Genomic DNA, 16,606 nt, shown 5'->3' with positions numbered 1-16,606 from the left:
TGGACACAGGTGCCACGGGTGGTCCCTTCACCTGCGCCACAGTGACAGCTGCACAGTGTTTCTTAACCTTAGGAGCCTCACCAGATACAATCTCCCTAAATTCCTGCCCCTGTGCCATGAAATTTCGATGCCACAGATACACTGAGTAACTATGTAGGATCTCTCTGTGTTTACAGAAAGATTTTTTTCCACCCTCCGAGAAGCAGTTTTTGTCCCCTTGGCCAGATGTCTCCAAGCATCTGTTGGAGGCTGTGTTAGAATCAGAAAGGGATGTCTCTTTACTTTGTTTTATGGCAAGCATGTTAATTACATAGGTGAACTATAAAGGAGTCTATTCTGTATTGTGTTTGTTTATAATGGAACTATCTCTGCTTCATTTGTAAGCATCCGAGTTGCAGTGGAATCATTTATGCAGCTTCCCTACAGAGCAAAAAAATTCCGGTTGTACTGCATGAAGCCTGTTACGTTACACATTGACTTCTGTGAAGACAGCGCCGAGATTGTGTAAGTACAGTTCTGAAGTCACGGGAATCATGAGTAAACGCCTTCAGTTCGTGTCTGCATTTACGTGCCATCAGTTACCCGTGAGCAGGTTTTGAAGTTCTGGGTTCTGCAGGAGGCAGCCTCTGAGTCAGTGCTGGTCAAACCTGGCTGTGAGCAGAATTCTCAGGCACCCCCTCCCGGGCCTGAGCTCCTTGCCTTTTGACTTAAAAAAAACTTACAAAAAGTAGTAGAGTCATTCTAAAGAAAAGCTCTCATGAAATAAAACTGCTGGAGCATTAAAAAAAAGTTGACCACATGCCTCTCTCCTCCTGGAGGACTCTGTGGGCTGTGCAGGCTGTGACCTTCCCACCCTCCATTGGTGTACTTACACACCCCTGTGAGCCTGGATCCTACCCTCTTTCTGCACTTACACACCCCTGTGAGCCTGGATCCTGCCCTCCGTCAGTGCACTTACACACCCTGTGAGTCTGGATCCCACACTACTGTGAGCCTGTAGCCTGCCCTCTGTTGGTGCACTTACACACTCCTGTGAGCCTGGATCCTGCCCTCTGTCGGTGCACTTACACACCCTGTGAGTCTGAATCCTACCCTCTGTCGGTGCACTTACACACCCCTGTGAGCCTGGATCCTGCCCTCTGTCGGTGCACTTACACACCCCTGTGAGCCTGGATCCTGCCCTCTGTCGGTGCACTTACACACCCCTGTGAGCCTGGATCCTGCCTGTCGGTGCACTTACACACCCCTGTGAGCCTGGATCCTGCCCTCTGTCGGTGCACTTACACACCCCTGTGAGCCTGGATCCTGCCCTCTGTCGGTGCACTTACACACCCCTGTGAACCTGGATCCTGCCCTCTGTCGGTGCACTTACACACCCCTGTGAGCCTGGATCCTGCCCTCTGTCGGTGCACTTACACACCCCTGTGAGCCTGGATCCTGCCCTCTGTCGGTGCACTTACACACCCCTGTGAGCCTGGATCCTGCCCTCTGTCGGTGCACTTACACACCCCTGTGAGCCTGGATCCTGCCCTCTGTCGGTGCACTTACACACCCCTGTGAGCCTGGATCCTGCCCTCTGTCGGTGCACTTACACACCCCTGTGAGCCTGGATCCTGCCCTCTGTCGGTGCACTTACACACCCCTGTGAGCCTGGATCCTGCCCTCTGTCGGTGCACTTACACACCCCTGTGAGCCTGGATCCTGCCCTCTGTCGGTGCACTTACACACCCCTGTGAGCCTGGATCCTGCCCTCTGTCGGTGCACTTACACACTCCTGTGAGCCTGGATCCTGCCCTCTGTCGGTGCACTTACACACCCCTGTGAGCCTGGATCCTGCCCTCTGTCGGTGCACTTACACACCCCTGTGAGCCTGGATCCTGCCCTCTGTCGGTGCACTTACACACTCCTGTGAGCCTGGATCCTGCCCTCTGTCAGTGCACTTACACACCCCTGTGAGCCTGGATCCTGCCCTCTGTCGGTGCACTTACACACCCCTGTGAGCCTGGATCCTGCCCTCTGTCGGTGCACTTACACACCCCTGTGAGCCTGGATCCTGCCCTCTGTCGGTGCACTTACACACATCTCTGTGGGCCTGGATCCTGCCCTCCATTGGTGCACTTGCACACCTGTGGGAGCCTGGCTCCCACCCTCTGTCCGTGAGGTTAGGCACCTCTGTGGGCATGGACTTTCTTAGGAAGAGAACAGGCTCTCTTGTTTGCAGAATTAACTTAGGAGTAGCTGTGGAGGTTCTTTGCCAATCCATATCCCTCTCCTAACCACTTTGAGTCTTTTTCATGGTTGGCTATGACCGATATGGTTATTGAATTTAACCAGTTCCTTCTTGACAGCCAGCTGGATTTTCAAGCCATTTTGTGCTGTGTGTTCCCATAAGAATGTGGGTATATCCACGTAACTTACATAGCTGCTGAGGTATACACACATCCCTGTCACAGCTCCTTCTTTCTGGTATGTGGTTATTGTGTGATGTTTGCCTAGAGTGGGCCCCTGCACCAGGTTGTATTCTGTGTGCCTGTGATCTCTGCTCTTTAAGGAGCACTACTGAGGGCTGCATTTCTGTTTCTGTAGTCTGTGGGGCAGCCACTCTCACCTGGAGCTCCTCTGTCTCTCACTTCCCAGACTGTGGTGTTAATGGAAGAAAGGCTATATAGGGAGCAGCCCAGTCCTGTCTCCATTTGCATAACCTGGTACTGGTGCACTGTGCACCCTGAACTCGGAAGTTACCTCTGCTCTGTGGCCCCTTTGGAGACCTCATCCTCCACTCCCCACCATGCCCATCACCCCAGTTCCCTTGGGAGGTGAATGCATCACTCTTGGGACCAGCCTCAGAATAGTATGCTCTAATAAGCCAGCTTGTCTCTGCTTGGGTCAGTGTGTCCTGCTTGGCTGCTCTCTGGCCATCCTGCTCCATGCTTGTACACTTTTGCTCTACAAGTGAGGAGACCAGGCAGAGCAGCCCCTGTGCTGCTCCTCTTGCAGAGCAGCCAGCTGCAGGCCATCCAGGTGTGGTTGGGGCACCAGCTTGTGCTACCTAACTACCCCTTGGGCAACCTGTTTCCCGTCCTTCTCACCCCCTTCTTAATAGGACCCCCTTTCCAGGACTACTGGGGTCTTTTCCACCATCAGGATACCCCTGGGGTAGGTGAAGGACTTAAGAGTAATTTTTTTTTTTTAATTTCCAAGAAATTTTTTTTAAAGAGTTAAAAAGAAAGGGAGAGAGAGATCTTCCATTTGCTGGTTTACTCCTTAGATGGCTGTGATGGTTGAGACTGAGCCAGGCTGAAGCCCGGAGCCTGGAACTCCATCTAGTTTCCCAAACATGTGGCAGGGGCCCAAGGATTTGGTCCATCTTCCACTGCTTTCCCAGGAGCATTAACTGTATTGGAAGTGGAGCAGCCAGGACTTAAACAGGCACCTATATGGGATGCTGGTGTTGCAGGCAGCAGCTTAACCAGCCATGCCATGGTGCCGGCCCCAAGAGTAACTTTTCTCACTGGGTTTTCATCATCATCTTTGGCAGGTGATATCTTTGCATTCACATGTTATTAAAAATAGTTTTCTTAATGTGTATTATAGTTTTTGACAGATTTGTCAGATTTCCCTCCAGAAAGATTATAGCAATTTATACTATCATTATTGGAGTTTCTTTTCCTATACAACCTCATTAATGGGCTTTTTTAAAAAAAGATTTTGTTTATCTACTCGAAGGAGTTACACAGAGGAGAGGCAGAGAAAGAGGTCTTCCATCTGCTGGTTTCACTCCCCAGTTGGCTGCAATGGCCAGAGCTGTGCCGATCTGAAGCCAGGAGCCAAGAGCTTCCCCCAGGTCTTCTCACATGGGTGCAGGGGCCCAAGGACTTGGGCCATCTTCTACTGCTTTCCCAAGCCATAGCAGAGAGCTGGATTGGAAGAGGAGCAGCTGGGACTCGAACTGACACCCATATGCGATGCCAGCACTGCAGGCAGTGGCTTTACCTGCTGCACCACAGCACCATCCCTGTTAATAGGCTTTTTAATTTCTGCTTGTTTGCTGGGTGAACATGATCTCTTGTTTTAACTTGCATTTTTTCACTTGCGAAGCTGGGTAACTCTTTAGTGTTTATTGTGTGTGTGTGTAGAGAGACTGATCTGATTTACCTGTTATTTTAGATTGATATTTCTCTTCATTTATTTGACTTTATCTTATTAGAAGTTTAATATTTGTTAAAAAAGAAAAGCTCATTAAGTATTTTTTATGTGAGCAGTTTTAGAACTGCTATATTGTACTTTATCCTTGTAACTTTTTTATTTGAAAGTCAGAGTTAGAGAGAGAGAGAGCGAGAGCGCGCGAGCGAGCTAGAGAAGTATCTTCTATCTACTGGCTTACTTCCCAGGTGGCCACAATGGCTGGTTCTGGGCCAGGTGGAATGTGGGAGCTTCATCTGGGTCTCCCATGTTGGTAGCAGTGGCCCAAGCACTTGGGCTACCTTCTGCTGCTTTTCCTAGTCCATCAGCAGGGAGCTGGATTGGAAGTAGAGCAGCCTGGAAATGAACCATAATGGGATGGTGGCTTCACAGACGGTGGCTCCACCTGGTACACCACAACACCTGCCCCCTGTAATTTTCTAGATGTAGTGTAGACAATACCTTTTTTAGTAAAAATAACTACTACTTTTGAACATTGATTCTGTCTAGGCTGTGGGGTAAATGTTTTCTATATACTTCCTCATTTGATCTTTTTTTTTTTTTTTTAAGAGTTAGAAATAGAGTCAGAGAGAGAGTGAGGTCTTCCATTCCATTGGTTCACTACCCAAATGACCGCAGTGTCCAGAGCTGAGCTGATCCGAAGCCAGGAACCAAGAGTTTCTTCTGGGTCTTCCATGCAGGTGCAGAGACCCAAGGACTTGGGCCATCCTCTACTGTTTTCCCAGGCCATAGCATAGAACTGGATCAGAAGAGGAGCAGCCAGAACATGAACCAGTGCCCATATGGGATGCCAGCACTGCAGGCTGGGGCCTTAACCTGCTGCGCCACAGCACTGCCCACCTCATTTGATCTTTAAAACAACTCTTGGAAGGAATGGATCTTGTGATACGGCAGATTAAGCCACTGCTTGGGGCACCTTTGGTTCCATACTGGAGTACCTGATTTAAGTCCTGGCTACCCACTTCCAGGACAGCTTCCTACTAATGCCCTAGGAGACAGCAAATAGTGGATCAAATCCCGAGTACCTGCCACCTATGAGGGAGACCTGAATGGAGTTCCTGGCTCCTGGTTTCGGCATGGTCCAGGCCCAGTTGTTGGAGACATTTGGAGAGTGAACCAGGAGATAGAAGATTTCTCTCTCTTGCCCTCTCTGATGCTCTGCCTTTCAAATAAGTAAAAATGAATAAACATTTAAAAAACTAATATAACTCTTGAAGTATGGTGGTAGCATAACTGATAGATCCAAACAAGAGAAATGTAAAATATATTATTCCGATCTTGAATTTTTATTTTATTTTTGTTCCTTCTAAATACTGGTTTCTCCTGATTTTTACTGCCTATACCTTTTCCTGTGATTTTCTTTCCAAAGCATAGGCAAGATGTAGAAAGGTTAAGCTGATGAAGATCACATGGGAGGTGGCGAATGGGTGCTGTAGTGGGCAGAGTGAGGACCATAGCAGCCACTTCCCCACAGCCGCCCCTACACTGTTGGCTTAGCCAGCGTGTACTGATCCCGCTCTGTGCCAACCTGTGGAGACGCAGTGATCTCAGAATCGCTGCCCCAGGGAGCTTGTGTTTTGATTTGTCACAGGTAACTGATGTTGCAGCAGACGGTGCCAGGTGGTGAGCACAGGTCACCTCAGTGGGACTCCTGGGATGTGAGTTTGTGTTGGTGCAGGCAGCAGTGTGGGGAGGGGTGTGTCACAGGAAGCAGCTGGGGTCTTCATCCCTACCCAGAGCAGGGCCAGAGCTATGCTCTCTGTTGTGTGCATCGTGTGCTTGATTGGTCATGCAGAAAGAGCCCTGTGTGTGGTTTACAAAGCAAGGTTAGTGTACTAGCCTTGGGGTTTTGTTTAATGAAGTTGCCCTGTTCACTGTTTCAGACCTGCCAATAAGTGGGACAGTGCCGCTATTCAGTACTTTCAGAACGTCCTGAAAGGTAAGCCGGTGCGCACTCAGAGCCTGCTTTGAACTGCTGCCTAGGTCGCTCAGCCTTCTGTGGCTGTGGGCTTGGCCAGATGCCTGCCTAGCTGTTTGACCCTCTTCGCAGGTTTCCCTAAGTTACCTGCAGCTGCTTCTGCCCAGTACTCAGCACCCCTGCAGCTTTGTAGGTGAACGGGGAGGTCAGTAGTGACAGCTGAAGTCAGAAAGGGGCCTTTTGTGTGGAGGGATGCCTGCACGGTAATAATGTCCACTTCTTTGCTTGCATAAAAGCTGCAACTCTGCAGAGTAAATGGACACGGATTTTATTAGACCAGCAATTGCTGGAAAGCCTAGCTTTCTTCAGTGAGCGAGATGATAGTGAGTGTTTGCTATATAATAATCAGTTGCTGATTTAAGATGTGTAAAGTGTCATTGACGACCTGTTTAGTGGGCTCTCTTAATTTCATGCCAGTGTCTCTTGTGGCATCTGTCCTAACCGCTGGCAGTCAGAAGCCTGGTGACTCTGCTTCTTAAGGCTGTAGGCTGTTCAGAAGAGTTAGGGAGTGGGAAATGCCTGTGGGACTGCCTGGTGCCTAATTGGGTCCTGCCTTCTCTTCTGGGCTGTCCTGCGACACTGGGGAAAGGAAAACCAAGTGCTCTGATGTTGGAAGGAACTGGAGGTTGGAGGGGTTGCTAGGTTTGGAATTTGGGCCCTTGAGAGCCCTCTGGGGCTTCTGGGAAGTGAGAATGGGGGTTTGCATGAGGCCGAGCATTGGGCGGACCAAGGAGTATCCTGGAGGGGGAGGCATTTGAAGGGCGGCAGGAGGATGCTGTTGATGGGGTAAAGGGCTTACTTACACCACTGGCAGAGGAGCCTTTCTCATGGCTCCTGGGAAGGCTTTGGTCATTTTGGCACTGGGAACTTTATCGTGGTTGGCAGAGATTAACAGTTGGGAAATAGCCCTGATTTTCTCAAGAACGCTTTTAATGTCAGCTGATTTGGGTTTTCTTTTGTGCCATCTAGCAACTACCCAGGTAGAAGCCAAATTATGTGCTGTGGAAGAAGACACTTTTGAGGTTTACCTTTATGTAACCATAAAGAATGAAAAAGTAAGTTGTATTTTAAATTTTAAATTCTATTTTAAATTCTACTTTAGTAAAACAATGAATAAATGCCAAATCAAACAGTATAATTCATGCAGCATAGAAATCATCTGAATATTTCAAAGTCTAAGTTAAAAGTAGCCAGGACTGTGTATTTTCTTTTTTTTTTTAACTTTTATTTAATGAATATAAACTTCCAAAGTACAGCTTATGGATTACAATGGCTTCCCCCTCCCATAACTTCCCTCCCACCCACAACCCTCCCCTCTCCCACTCCCTCTCCCCTTCCATTTGCATCAAGATTCATTTTCAATTCTCTTTATATACAAAACATCAATTTAGTATAAAGATTTCAACAGTTTGCACCCACATAGAAACACAAAGTGAAACATACTGTTTGAGTACTAGTTATAGCATTAAATCACAATGTACAGCACATTAAGGACAGAGATCCCACATGAGGAGCAAGTGCACAGTGGCTCCTGTTGTTGACCCAACAAATTGACACTCTAGTTTATGGCGCCAGTAACCATCCTAGGCTGTCGTCATGAGTTGCCAAGGCTATGGAAGCCTTCCAAGTTCGCCGACTCTGATCATATTTAGACAAGGTCATAAAAGACAGAGTGAGGATAGTAACCAATGATCCTAAGAGTGGCATTTACCAGGTTTGAACAATTATACAGCATTAAGTGGGGAAGAGGACCATCAGTACACACAGGTTGGGAGTAGAGCCATTGGTGGTAGAGTAGAGGTTATGATTACAAAGGAATGAGGCCCAAGTGCACTAGACAGGGCCTAGAACAAAGGACAGAGTCATTATTAGAGGAGCTAAGAAAGGTGCTGTCTAAGCTACAAGTAATTTTTCTGATTGAGAGGCAAATAGAACCTGACAGAAGGGGCTTGATAATAATCTGGTGGGCTTTAGGCCTTGTAAATTCAGAGGCCCAGACCTATCTATCTCTTCACATGGGGTATATCCTAAGGGAGGTGTGAACCTCCTAGGGGATGGCACTCTGTTGACTTTCATTACTTGGCTGGCCTGGGAGGGGAGCTGGCCAGGTAAAGGCAGGTGGCATCTCTAACAAGAAATTTACAGTTCTGCCTGCAATGTTGCTGACCCTACTTGACCACCCCTCAGCTGCAGTGGTCACTTTGGAAGTTGGGCTGAGTGAAGGGCTTTTCAGCTTAGAGCCAATAAGATCTGTGGCTCTGACCTGGGCATCCTTCGACTCCAGGGCAGGTCCATTTCCAGTGATCCAGCTCTTGGAAGAGCTGCCAGGGCTCTTCACAAGCTGACTTCTGCTGAAGCCCAGGCTTACCACATTGAAAGCCACTGCAGTGGACTGGCCTGTTGGGTCTCCTTGAGGGCAGATCACTGTACAGATCAGCCATTAATAGGCCTGCCACCCATTGCTTCTGATGCCGAGCTTTCTTTTCCTCCTGGTTTGTGTTAAAGCAGACCAGAGGATGCAAGTCAAGGGAGTGCCCAAGTCCCATCTCTAATCTTCGGTGGCCTGAACTACAAGTCTATAGTCACAGGCATGTTCTGTAGTAGTTTTTCTAAGGTAGACAATGCCCATGAGGAAAATTATATTCTCACTTTAAAACTTTCTTTCCCTTTGGTCTGAAAGGGAGTTTTTTTCCTACTTACTGTATACTTCGCTGATGGCGAAGTGAATCTAGCTGTGAAATTATTATTTAAGTTCTTATTTTGGCTATGCTATTACAGAAAAATGTTAGCCATCTCTTTTATAAGGTCTAAAGATTAAATTGTGCGTCCTACAGATTCCTTCATAATAGAATTAGTTTCCTACCTTGAAGAGAATAGAGAAATGAAAGAACAAGTTGGGCTTAGAATAGAGAAATGAGGGAGCAAGTCCTAGATCGCTTGCTGACAATAGCAATATTACATGAATACTTAGCAAACCGTTTCAACCATTAGATAACAACTTAAGAAAACATTTACCAGAAGGTCCAATGCCTTCTATAAATTTTAAGAATCATGTATTTGAAAACACCTCTTAAATATCTAACATGGTGTAGTTTGTTTAGCCAGTAAACTTAAGCACAACCATCTAAAATGTTTTTAGTTTCTTTCTACCAATACGTTTAAAACATATGATACACAGATTCAGGTCACACAAATTAAAATGTATCTTTGATTGATTTTAGCAGCTTAAATTTATGAACAATCTTATCTATAAGCCATTTAAAATAAAACTCTTAATAAAATTTCCCCATGTGGACATACAATATGTACACACATATAACATAGCATAATAGACCAATATAGCAATTTTAATAATAGCTTTTAAAATCTTTAACTCTTTTTGTAGATTGCCAATTGATTTGAATTGCTTTTTGTTTTTAGTAACCTCAGTTAACCATACTTTCTCTCAGTTGGTACTGTTAATACATTATTGGCTTCATCTGTTTATATAGAGCCATCCCAAAGTACTGAATACAATAAAAGTGGCTGGAAAAAGTCCATAGGAACCTATAGGAGGACAGCTAAACACAGAACCAACAACGCTTTAGTTTTATGAGCAGCATATCATATATAACTATGGATGACAAAAGACTTTAAGTCGCCATGTTTAAAATTATAAACTCATCAACCAACAAGAGGCACTTGCTTACTTCACAGTATTTTTGAAAGCACCTGTAGGATTTTACAAGTATTTAACCCTTTAGGCCTCTGGGGCTTTCTCATTAAGATAACTATCATGTCTAGTAACACAAGATCATTAGACTTTTTAATTCTCAAACATTTGTATTAATAGCATTTTCCATTATAGAAACTTAAAGTCTGGTACCACATCACATCTTGACAGTCCTTCTAATATAATCCAAATAGCCTGATTAGTTGGTGTCTCTATAAGATGAGAGACATAGGTCCTTCGATTTTTTCAGTTAGGCCCAAACTGGAAAAACCAAAGTCCAGGATTTACTGGCAATTTTAGAGACCAGATTGTTTGAAACTTTGATTTTTTGAATGCCTGTCAAGAATGCCAAGAAGGCTCAAAATCCAAAATGTCTGGTTGAAATAAGATTCCTTAAAATCATGACATAACATAGACCAAATTTGATCATTGTTACAAGGTGATTATTCAAATCTTTGAAAATAAGCACATATTTAAATAACCCATAGCTCTTAATAAAAATTCAGCTGTTTTTGAACAATTAGAATTTAACAGACATCAAGAGAACATAATAGACTACTTTAACACATTGATTTAACAGAGCATCAGAGTTTAATTCTATGTCAAAGAGAAATTGAGCTTCCTGTGATCTTTTGCTGTGAGGTTTCCTTCCTTTACCTTCTTTCATATTGGTGACCATGTTTCTGTGTTTCTGTGTGTAACACATCTTTAAGCATCTTTTGCAGGGCAGGATGAGTGGCAACAAATTCTTTCAATTTCTGTTTGCTATGAAAAGTCTTAATTTCACCTTCATTCACAAATGAGAGCTTTGCAGGATATAGTATTCTGGGCTGGCAGTTTTTCTCTCTTAGGACTGTGTATTTTCTATTCATTATTTTAAAAAATTACTTCATTTTATTTAGTGATAGGCAAAAATTATTATAGTACTAAGTCTGAACTGTTGTTTTCTTATGATTTGTATAAATGACTCATTGCTGCCATGTCAGGTCACAGCTTACCCCTGCTTGGAGCTTTGTTCACAGTGTGTTTGTGGCCTTTTAAAGAATTCACGAGTGCAGAGAAGGAGATGGCACACATGAGCCGCTCCTGAAGTACCTGCTGCTGCCCTGGGTGCAGTTCTGCACCTGGGACAGAGTGGCAGGGTGGTGTGGATCCAGGGCCTCCTGGAGCCCACACACAGTGCCTTCCTCATGAATTTAATTTTTTAAAAGAATTTTAGATTTTCAGAGGAGCTTCAGAAATAGTGTGGAGATATTTGGATGTGGTTTACCTTGTTTTCCTAATGTTAGCGTCATACAGAGCCGCAGTGTAGTCATTAAAACTGGCAGATTAACATGAGTAAATACTGTTAAAGAGACCTTGGCCCTCACCGGAGTGTTGCAGTGTTCCCACTGGTTTCCTTTTTCTGGTCCAGGGTCTGAGCCAGGCCCCCACCTTGCCTCTAGTGTCCTGTCCGGTTAGTCTCCCAGAGTCTGGAACAGTTCTTCAGTCTTCCTCCGTGGCCTTGACACTTCTGAAGAGTCCTGGTCAGTTATGCTGCAGAGGAATGTTCAGTTTGACTTGGCCTGATGTGCTCACGATCAGACTGAGGTCGTGCGTGTTGGCAGTGGTACAGAGGTGATGGTGATTGTGCCCCTCTCAGCGCCTCACTGCAGGGGCTGCAGCTGTCCAGCTGTCTGGTCACTAGTGGCCTTCAGAGTTGGTCACCTGGTTAATGTAATGCTTGCCAGGTTTTTCCTGTACAGAGTTGCTGCTTTTCCTTTTGAAATTAGTATCTTACAGGGAGATACTTTGAAGCTATGCAGATAACTGCCATTTTTTTTAAAGATTTATTTCTTTTGTTTGAAAGTCAGAGTTACACAGAGATAGAAGGAGGGGCAGAGAGAGAGAGAAAGAGAGAGAGAGAGGGAGAGGTCTTCCATCTGCTGGTTTACTCCCCAACTGGCTGCGATGGCTGGAGCTACGCCAATCCAAAGCCAGGAGCCAGGAGCTTCCTCTGGGTTTCACACAGGGGTGCAGGAGCCCAATGACTTGGGCCATTTTTTGCTTTCCCAGGCCATAGCAGAGAGCTGGATCAGAAGTGGGGCAGCTGGGACTAGAACTGGCACCTATATGCCATGCCAGCACTGCAGGCAGCAGCTTTACCTGCAACACCACAGCGCCAGGCCCTATCAGACATTCTTAGTTTGCTACGGTGAGGTTTACTTTTTCCATCATTCCTTCTACAGTTTTTTTTTTATTAAACTTTTATTTAATGAATATAAATTTCCAAAGTATAGCTTATGGGTTACAATGGCTTCCCCCCTCCCATAACTTCCCTCCCGCCCGCAACCCTCCCCTTTCCCGCTCCCTTTCCCCTTCCATTCATGTAAAGATTCATTTTCAATTCTCTTTATATACAGAAGATCAGTTTAGTATATATTAGGTAAAGATTTCAACATTTTGCCCATATAGCAACATAAAGTGAAAAAACTACCATTGGATTACTAATTATAGCATTAAATAGCAATGTACAGCACATTAAAGACAGAGATCCTACATAATTTTTTTTCAAATTAATTAATTTTCTATGCCATTTCCTTTTTAACACCAGGTTGTTTTTTTTTCATTTCCAATTCTCTTTATATACAGAAGATCAATTCAGTATATACTTAGTAAAGACCTCATCAGTTTGTGCCCACACAGAAACGCAAAGTATAAAAATACTGTTTCAGTACTAGTTATAGCATCACTTCGCTTTAGACGACACATTAGGGACAGATCCCACATGGGGTGTAAGTACACAGTGACTCCTGTTGCTGATTTAACAATTTGACACTCCTGTTCATGGCGTCAGTAATCTCCCTAGGCTCTAGTCATGAGTTGCCAGGGCTATGGGAGCCTTTAGAGTTCGCTGACTTTGATCTTATTCCGATAGGGTCATAGTCAAAGTGGAAGTTCTCTCCTCCCTTCAGAGAAGGGTACCTCCTTCTTTGATGGCCCCGTTCTTTCCACCGGGATCTCACTCACAGAGATCATTCATTTAGGTCTTTTTTTTTTTCCATGATATCTTGGCTTTCCATGCCTGCTATACTCTCATGGGCTCTTCCGCCAGATCCGAATGCCTTGAGGGCTGATTCTGAGGCCAGAGTGTTGTTTAGGACATCTGCCATTCTATGAGTCTGCTGTGTATCCCGCTTCCCATGTTGGATCTTTTTCTCCCTTTTTGATTCTATCAGTTAGTATTAGCAGATACTTGTCTTGTTTGTGTGATCTCTTTGACTCTTAGACCTATCAGAGCTATCGATTGTGAGCTGAAATTGATCACTTGGACTAGTGCGATGGCATTGGTACATGCCATCTTGATGGGATCGTGTTGGAATCCCCTGGCACATTTCTAACTCCACCATTTGCGGCCAGTCCGATTGAGCATGTTCCAAATTGTTCATCTCCTCCCTCTCTTTTTCCACTCTTAGATTTAACAGGGATCACTTTTCAGTTAAAATTTAAACACCTAAGAATAATTGTGTGTTAATTACTGAGTTCAACCAATAGTACTAGAACAACAACAACAACAACAAATACTAAAAAGGATAAAGTATTACATTGTACATCTAAAGTCAGGACAGGAGCTGATCAATTCATTGTTGCTTATAGTGTCCATTTCACTTAACAGGTTTCCCCTTTGGCGCTCAGTTGTCACCGATCAGGGAAAACAAATGATATTTTTCTCTTTGGGACTGGCTTAATTCACTCAGCATGATGTTTTCCAGATTGCTCCATCTTGTTGCAAATGACTGGGTTTCGTTGTTTCTTAGTGCTGTATAGTATTCTATGGAGTACATGTCCCATAATTTCTTTATCCAGTCTACTGTTGATGGGCATTTGGGTTGGTTCCAGGTCTTAGCTATTGTGAATTGAGCTGCAATAAACATTAATGTGCAGATGGCTTTTTTATTTGCCAAATTAATTTCCTTTGGGTAAATTCCAAGGAGTGGGATGGCTGGGTTGTATGGTAGGGTTATGTTCAGGTTTCTGAGGAATCTCCAGACAGACTTCCATAGTGGCTTAACCAGTTTGCATTCCCACCAACAGTGGGTTAGTGTCCCTTTTTCCCCACATCCTCTCCAGCATCTGTTGTTGGTAGATTTCTGAATGTGAGCCATTCTCACCGGGGTGAGATGGAACCTCATTGTGGTTTTGATTTGCATTTCTCTGATTGCTAGTGATCTTGAACATTTTTTCATGTGTCTGTTGGCCATTTGGATTTCCTCTTTCGAAAAATGTCTATTGAGGTCCTTGGCCCATCTCTTAAGTGGGTTGTTTGTTTTGTTGTTGTGGATTTTCTTGATTTCTTTGTAGATTCTGGTTATCAATCCTTTATCTGTAGTATAGTTTGCAAATATTTTTTCCCATTCTGTTGGTTGCCTCTTCACTTTCCTGACTGTTTCTTTTGAAGTACAGAAACTTCTCAATTTGATGCAATCCCAAATGTTAATTTTGGTTTTGACTGCCTGTGCTATTGGAGTATTTTCCAGGAAGTCTTTGCCTGTGCCTATATCTTGCAGGGTTTCTCCAATGCTCTCTAATAATTTGATGGATTCGGGTCGTAGATTTAAGTCTTTAATCCATGTTGAGTGAATTTTTGTGTAAGGTGATAGGTATGGGTCTTGCTTCAAGCTTCTGCACGTGGAGCTATTAGGCAAGAAAAAGAAATTAAAGGGATACAAAGGACGAACTCAAACTATCCCTCTTTGCAGATGATATGATTCTTTATTTAGGGGACCCAAAGAACTCTACTAAGAGACTGCTGGAACTCATCGAAGAGTTTGGAAAAGTAGCAGGATATAAAATCAATGCACAAAAATCAATAGCCTTTGTATACACAGGCAATGCCACGGCTGAGGAAGAACTTCTAAAATCAACCACATTCACAATAGCTACAAAAATAATCAAATACCTTGGAATAAACTTAACCAAAGACGTTAAAGATCTCTATGATGAAAACTACAAAACCTTACAGAAAGAAATAGAAGAGGATACCAAAAAATGGAGAAATCTTCCATGCTCATGGATTGGAAGAATCAGTATCATCAAAATGTCTATTCTCCCAAAAGCAATTTACACATTCAATGCAATACCCATCAAGATCCCGAAGACCTTCTCAGATCTGGAAAAAATGATGCTGAAATTCATATGGAGACACAGAAGACCTCGAATAGCCAAAGCAATCCTGTACAACAAAAACAAAGCCGGAGGCATCACAATACCTGATTTCAGGACATACTACAGGGCAGTTGTTATCAAAACAGCATGGTACTGGTACAGAAACAGATGGATAGACCAATGGAACAGAATAGAAACACCAGAAATCAATCCAAACATCTACAGCCAACTTATATTTGACCAAAGATCCAAATCTAATCCCTGGAATAAGGACAGTCTATTCAATAAATGGTGCTGGGAAAATTGGATTTCCTTCTACAGTTTTAAAACTTTAATTATCTTTTTTTAAAAAAAGATTTATTTATCTATTTGAAAGTCAGAGAGAGAAGGAGAAGCAGAGAGGGAGAGGTCTTTCATCCACTGGTCCACTGCTCAACTAGCTGAAATGGCAGGAGCTGGGCTGACCCGAAGCCAGGAGCCAGGAGCCTTCCCTGGGCCTCCCACACAAGCACAGGGGCCCAAGGACCTGGGCCATCCTCCAGTGCCCGCCCAGGTCATAGCATAGAGCTGGATTGGAAGTGGAGCAGCCAAGACCTGAATTAGCACCCACATGGAATGCGGGATGCTGGCACCACAGGCCTGGACCCTAACCTGCTGAACCACAGCGCTGGTCCTTTATCTTTTTTTAAAAATATTTTATTTATTTATTTTAGAGGTAGAGTTACAGACAGAGAAAGACATAGAGAAAGGTCTTCATCTGTTGGTTCACTCCCCAAATGGCTGCAGTGGCTGGAGCTGAGCTGATCTGATCTGAAGTCAGAAGCCAAGAGCTTCTTCCAGGTCTCTCACATGGGTGCAGGGGCCCAAGCACCTGGGCTATCTCCCACTGCTTACCCAGGCTGTAAGCAGAGAGCTGGATTAGAAGTGGAGCAGCTGGGACACAAACTGGCCCCATATAGGATGCTGGTGTGGCAGGTGGAGGCTTAGCCTGCTTTACCACAGCACAGGCCCCTATTTATCTTTTTATTTAATTGAAAGGCAGAGAGACAGAGATCCTCAATATCCCGGGTCACTCTCCAAATGCTGTCATTGACAAGCCTGGGCAGGCCAAAGCAGGGAGCCAGAAACTCAATCTGGGTCTCCCCGTATGGGTTACCAGAACTCAAATACTGGAGTCATCATCTGCTGGCTCCCAGGGTCTGCATTAGCAGGAAGCTGAATTGGAAGCAGAGCTGGGTTCCAAACCAGGCACTTTGATATGGGATGCAGGCATCCCAAGTGGTGACATAAATAATCACTGTACCAAATGCCTGCCTCTACATTTTTAATTAGAATTTTTAATTAAAAAACTATCCCTCCTCCCTCACTTACTGAGTGTATTCAGCAATATCTATTAGTATGGACTTTGGATTATTTGTTTTGTTTGGAGGGTTGTAATCCCCTTAAATTATCATTACCATCTTGCTCAGTTGTCTCAGGTTTGGGTCATTAAGGGCTTCCTTGTGTGTTCTTCCATTGTAACCCCCTCATTGTTTACACACAGCTTTCTGGGGCCACAAGATGCCCCA

At 44.5% G+C, this 16,606-nt stretch overlaps 1 protein-coding gene across 1 annotated transcript in view; it reads left to right on the top strand.

Annotated features, from left to right (window-relative positions):
* TDRD12 (tudor domain containing 12) overlaps positions 1–16,606 on the top strand; it is a gene marked incomplete at its 5' end in the record, with an annotated part of 96,334 nt that overhangs the window by 5,555 nt on the left and 74,173 nt on the right. The window contains 3 exons of the mRNA XM_062176006.1: positions 385–504; positions 6,087–6,142; positions 7,151–7,236. Coding sequence (XP_062031990.1) covers positions 385–504; positions 6,087–6,142; positions 7,151–7,236 — 262 coding nt within the window. The remainder of the gene's footprint in view (positions 1–384; positions 505–6,086; positions 6,143–7,150; positions 7,237–16,606) is intronic.

The sequence above is a fragment of the Lepus europaeus genome, chromosome 19 (genome assembly GCF_033115175.1).
Source record: "Lepus europaeus isolate LE1 chromosome 19, mLepTim1.pri, whole genome shotgun sequence".
In the NCBI taxonomy this organism is placed as follows: domain Eukaryota; kingdom Metazoa; phylum Chordata; class Mammalia; order Lagomorpha; family Leporidae; genus Lepus; species Lepus europaeus.
This window is presented reverse-complemented; position numbering and strand designations above follow the sequence as displayed.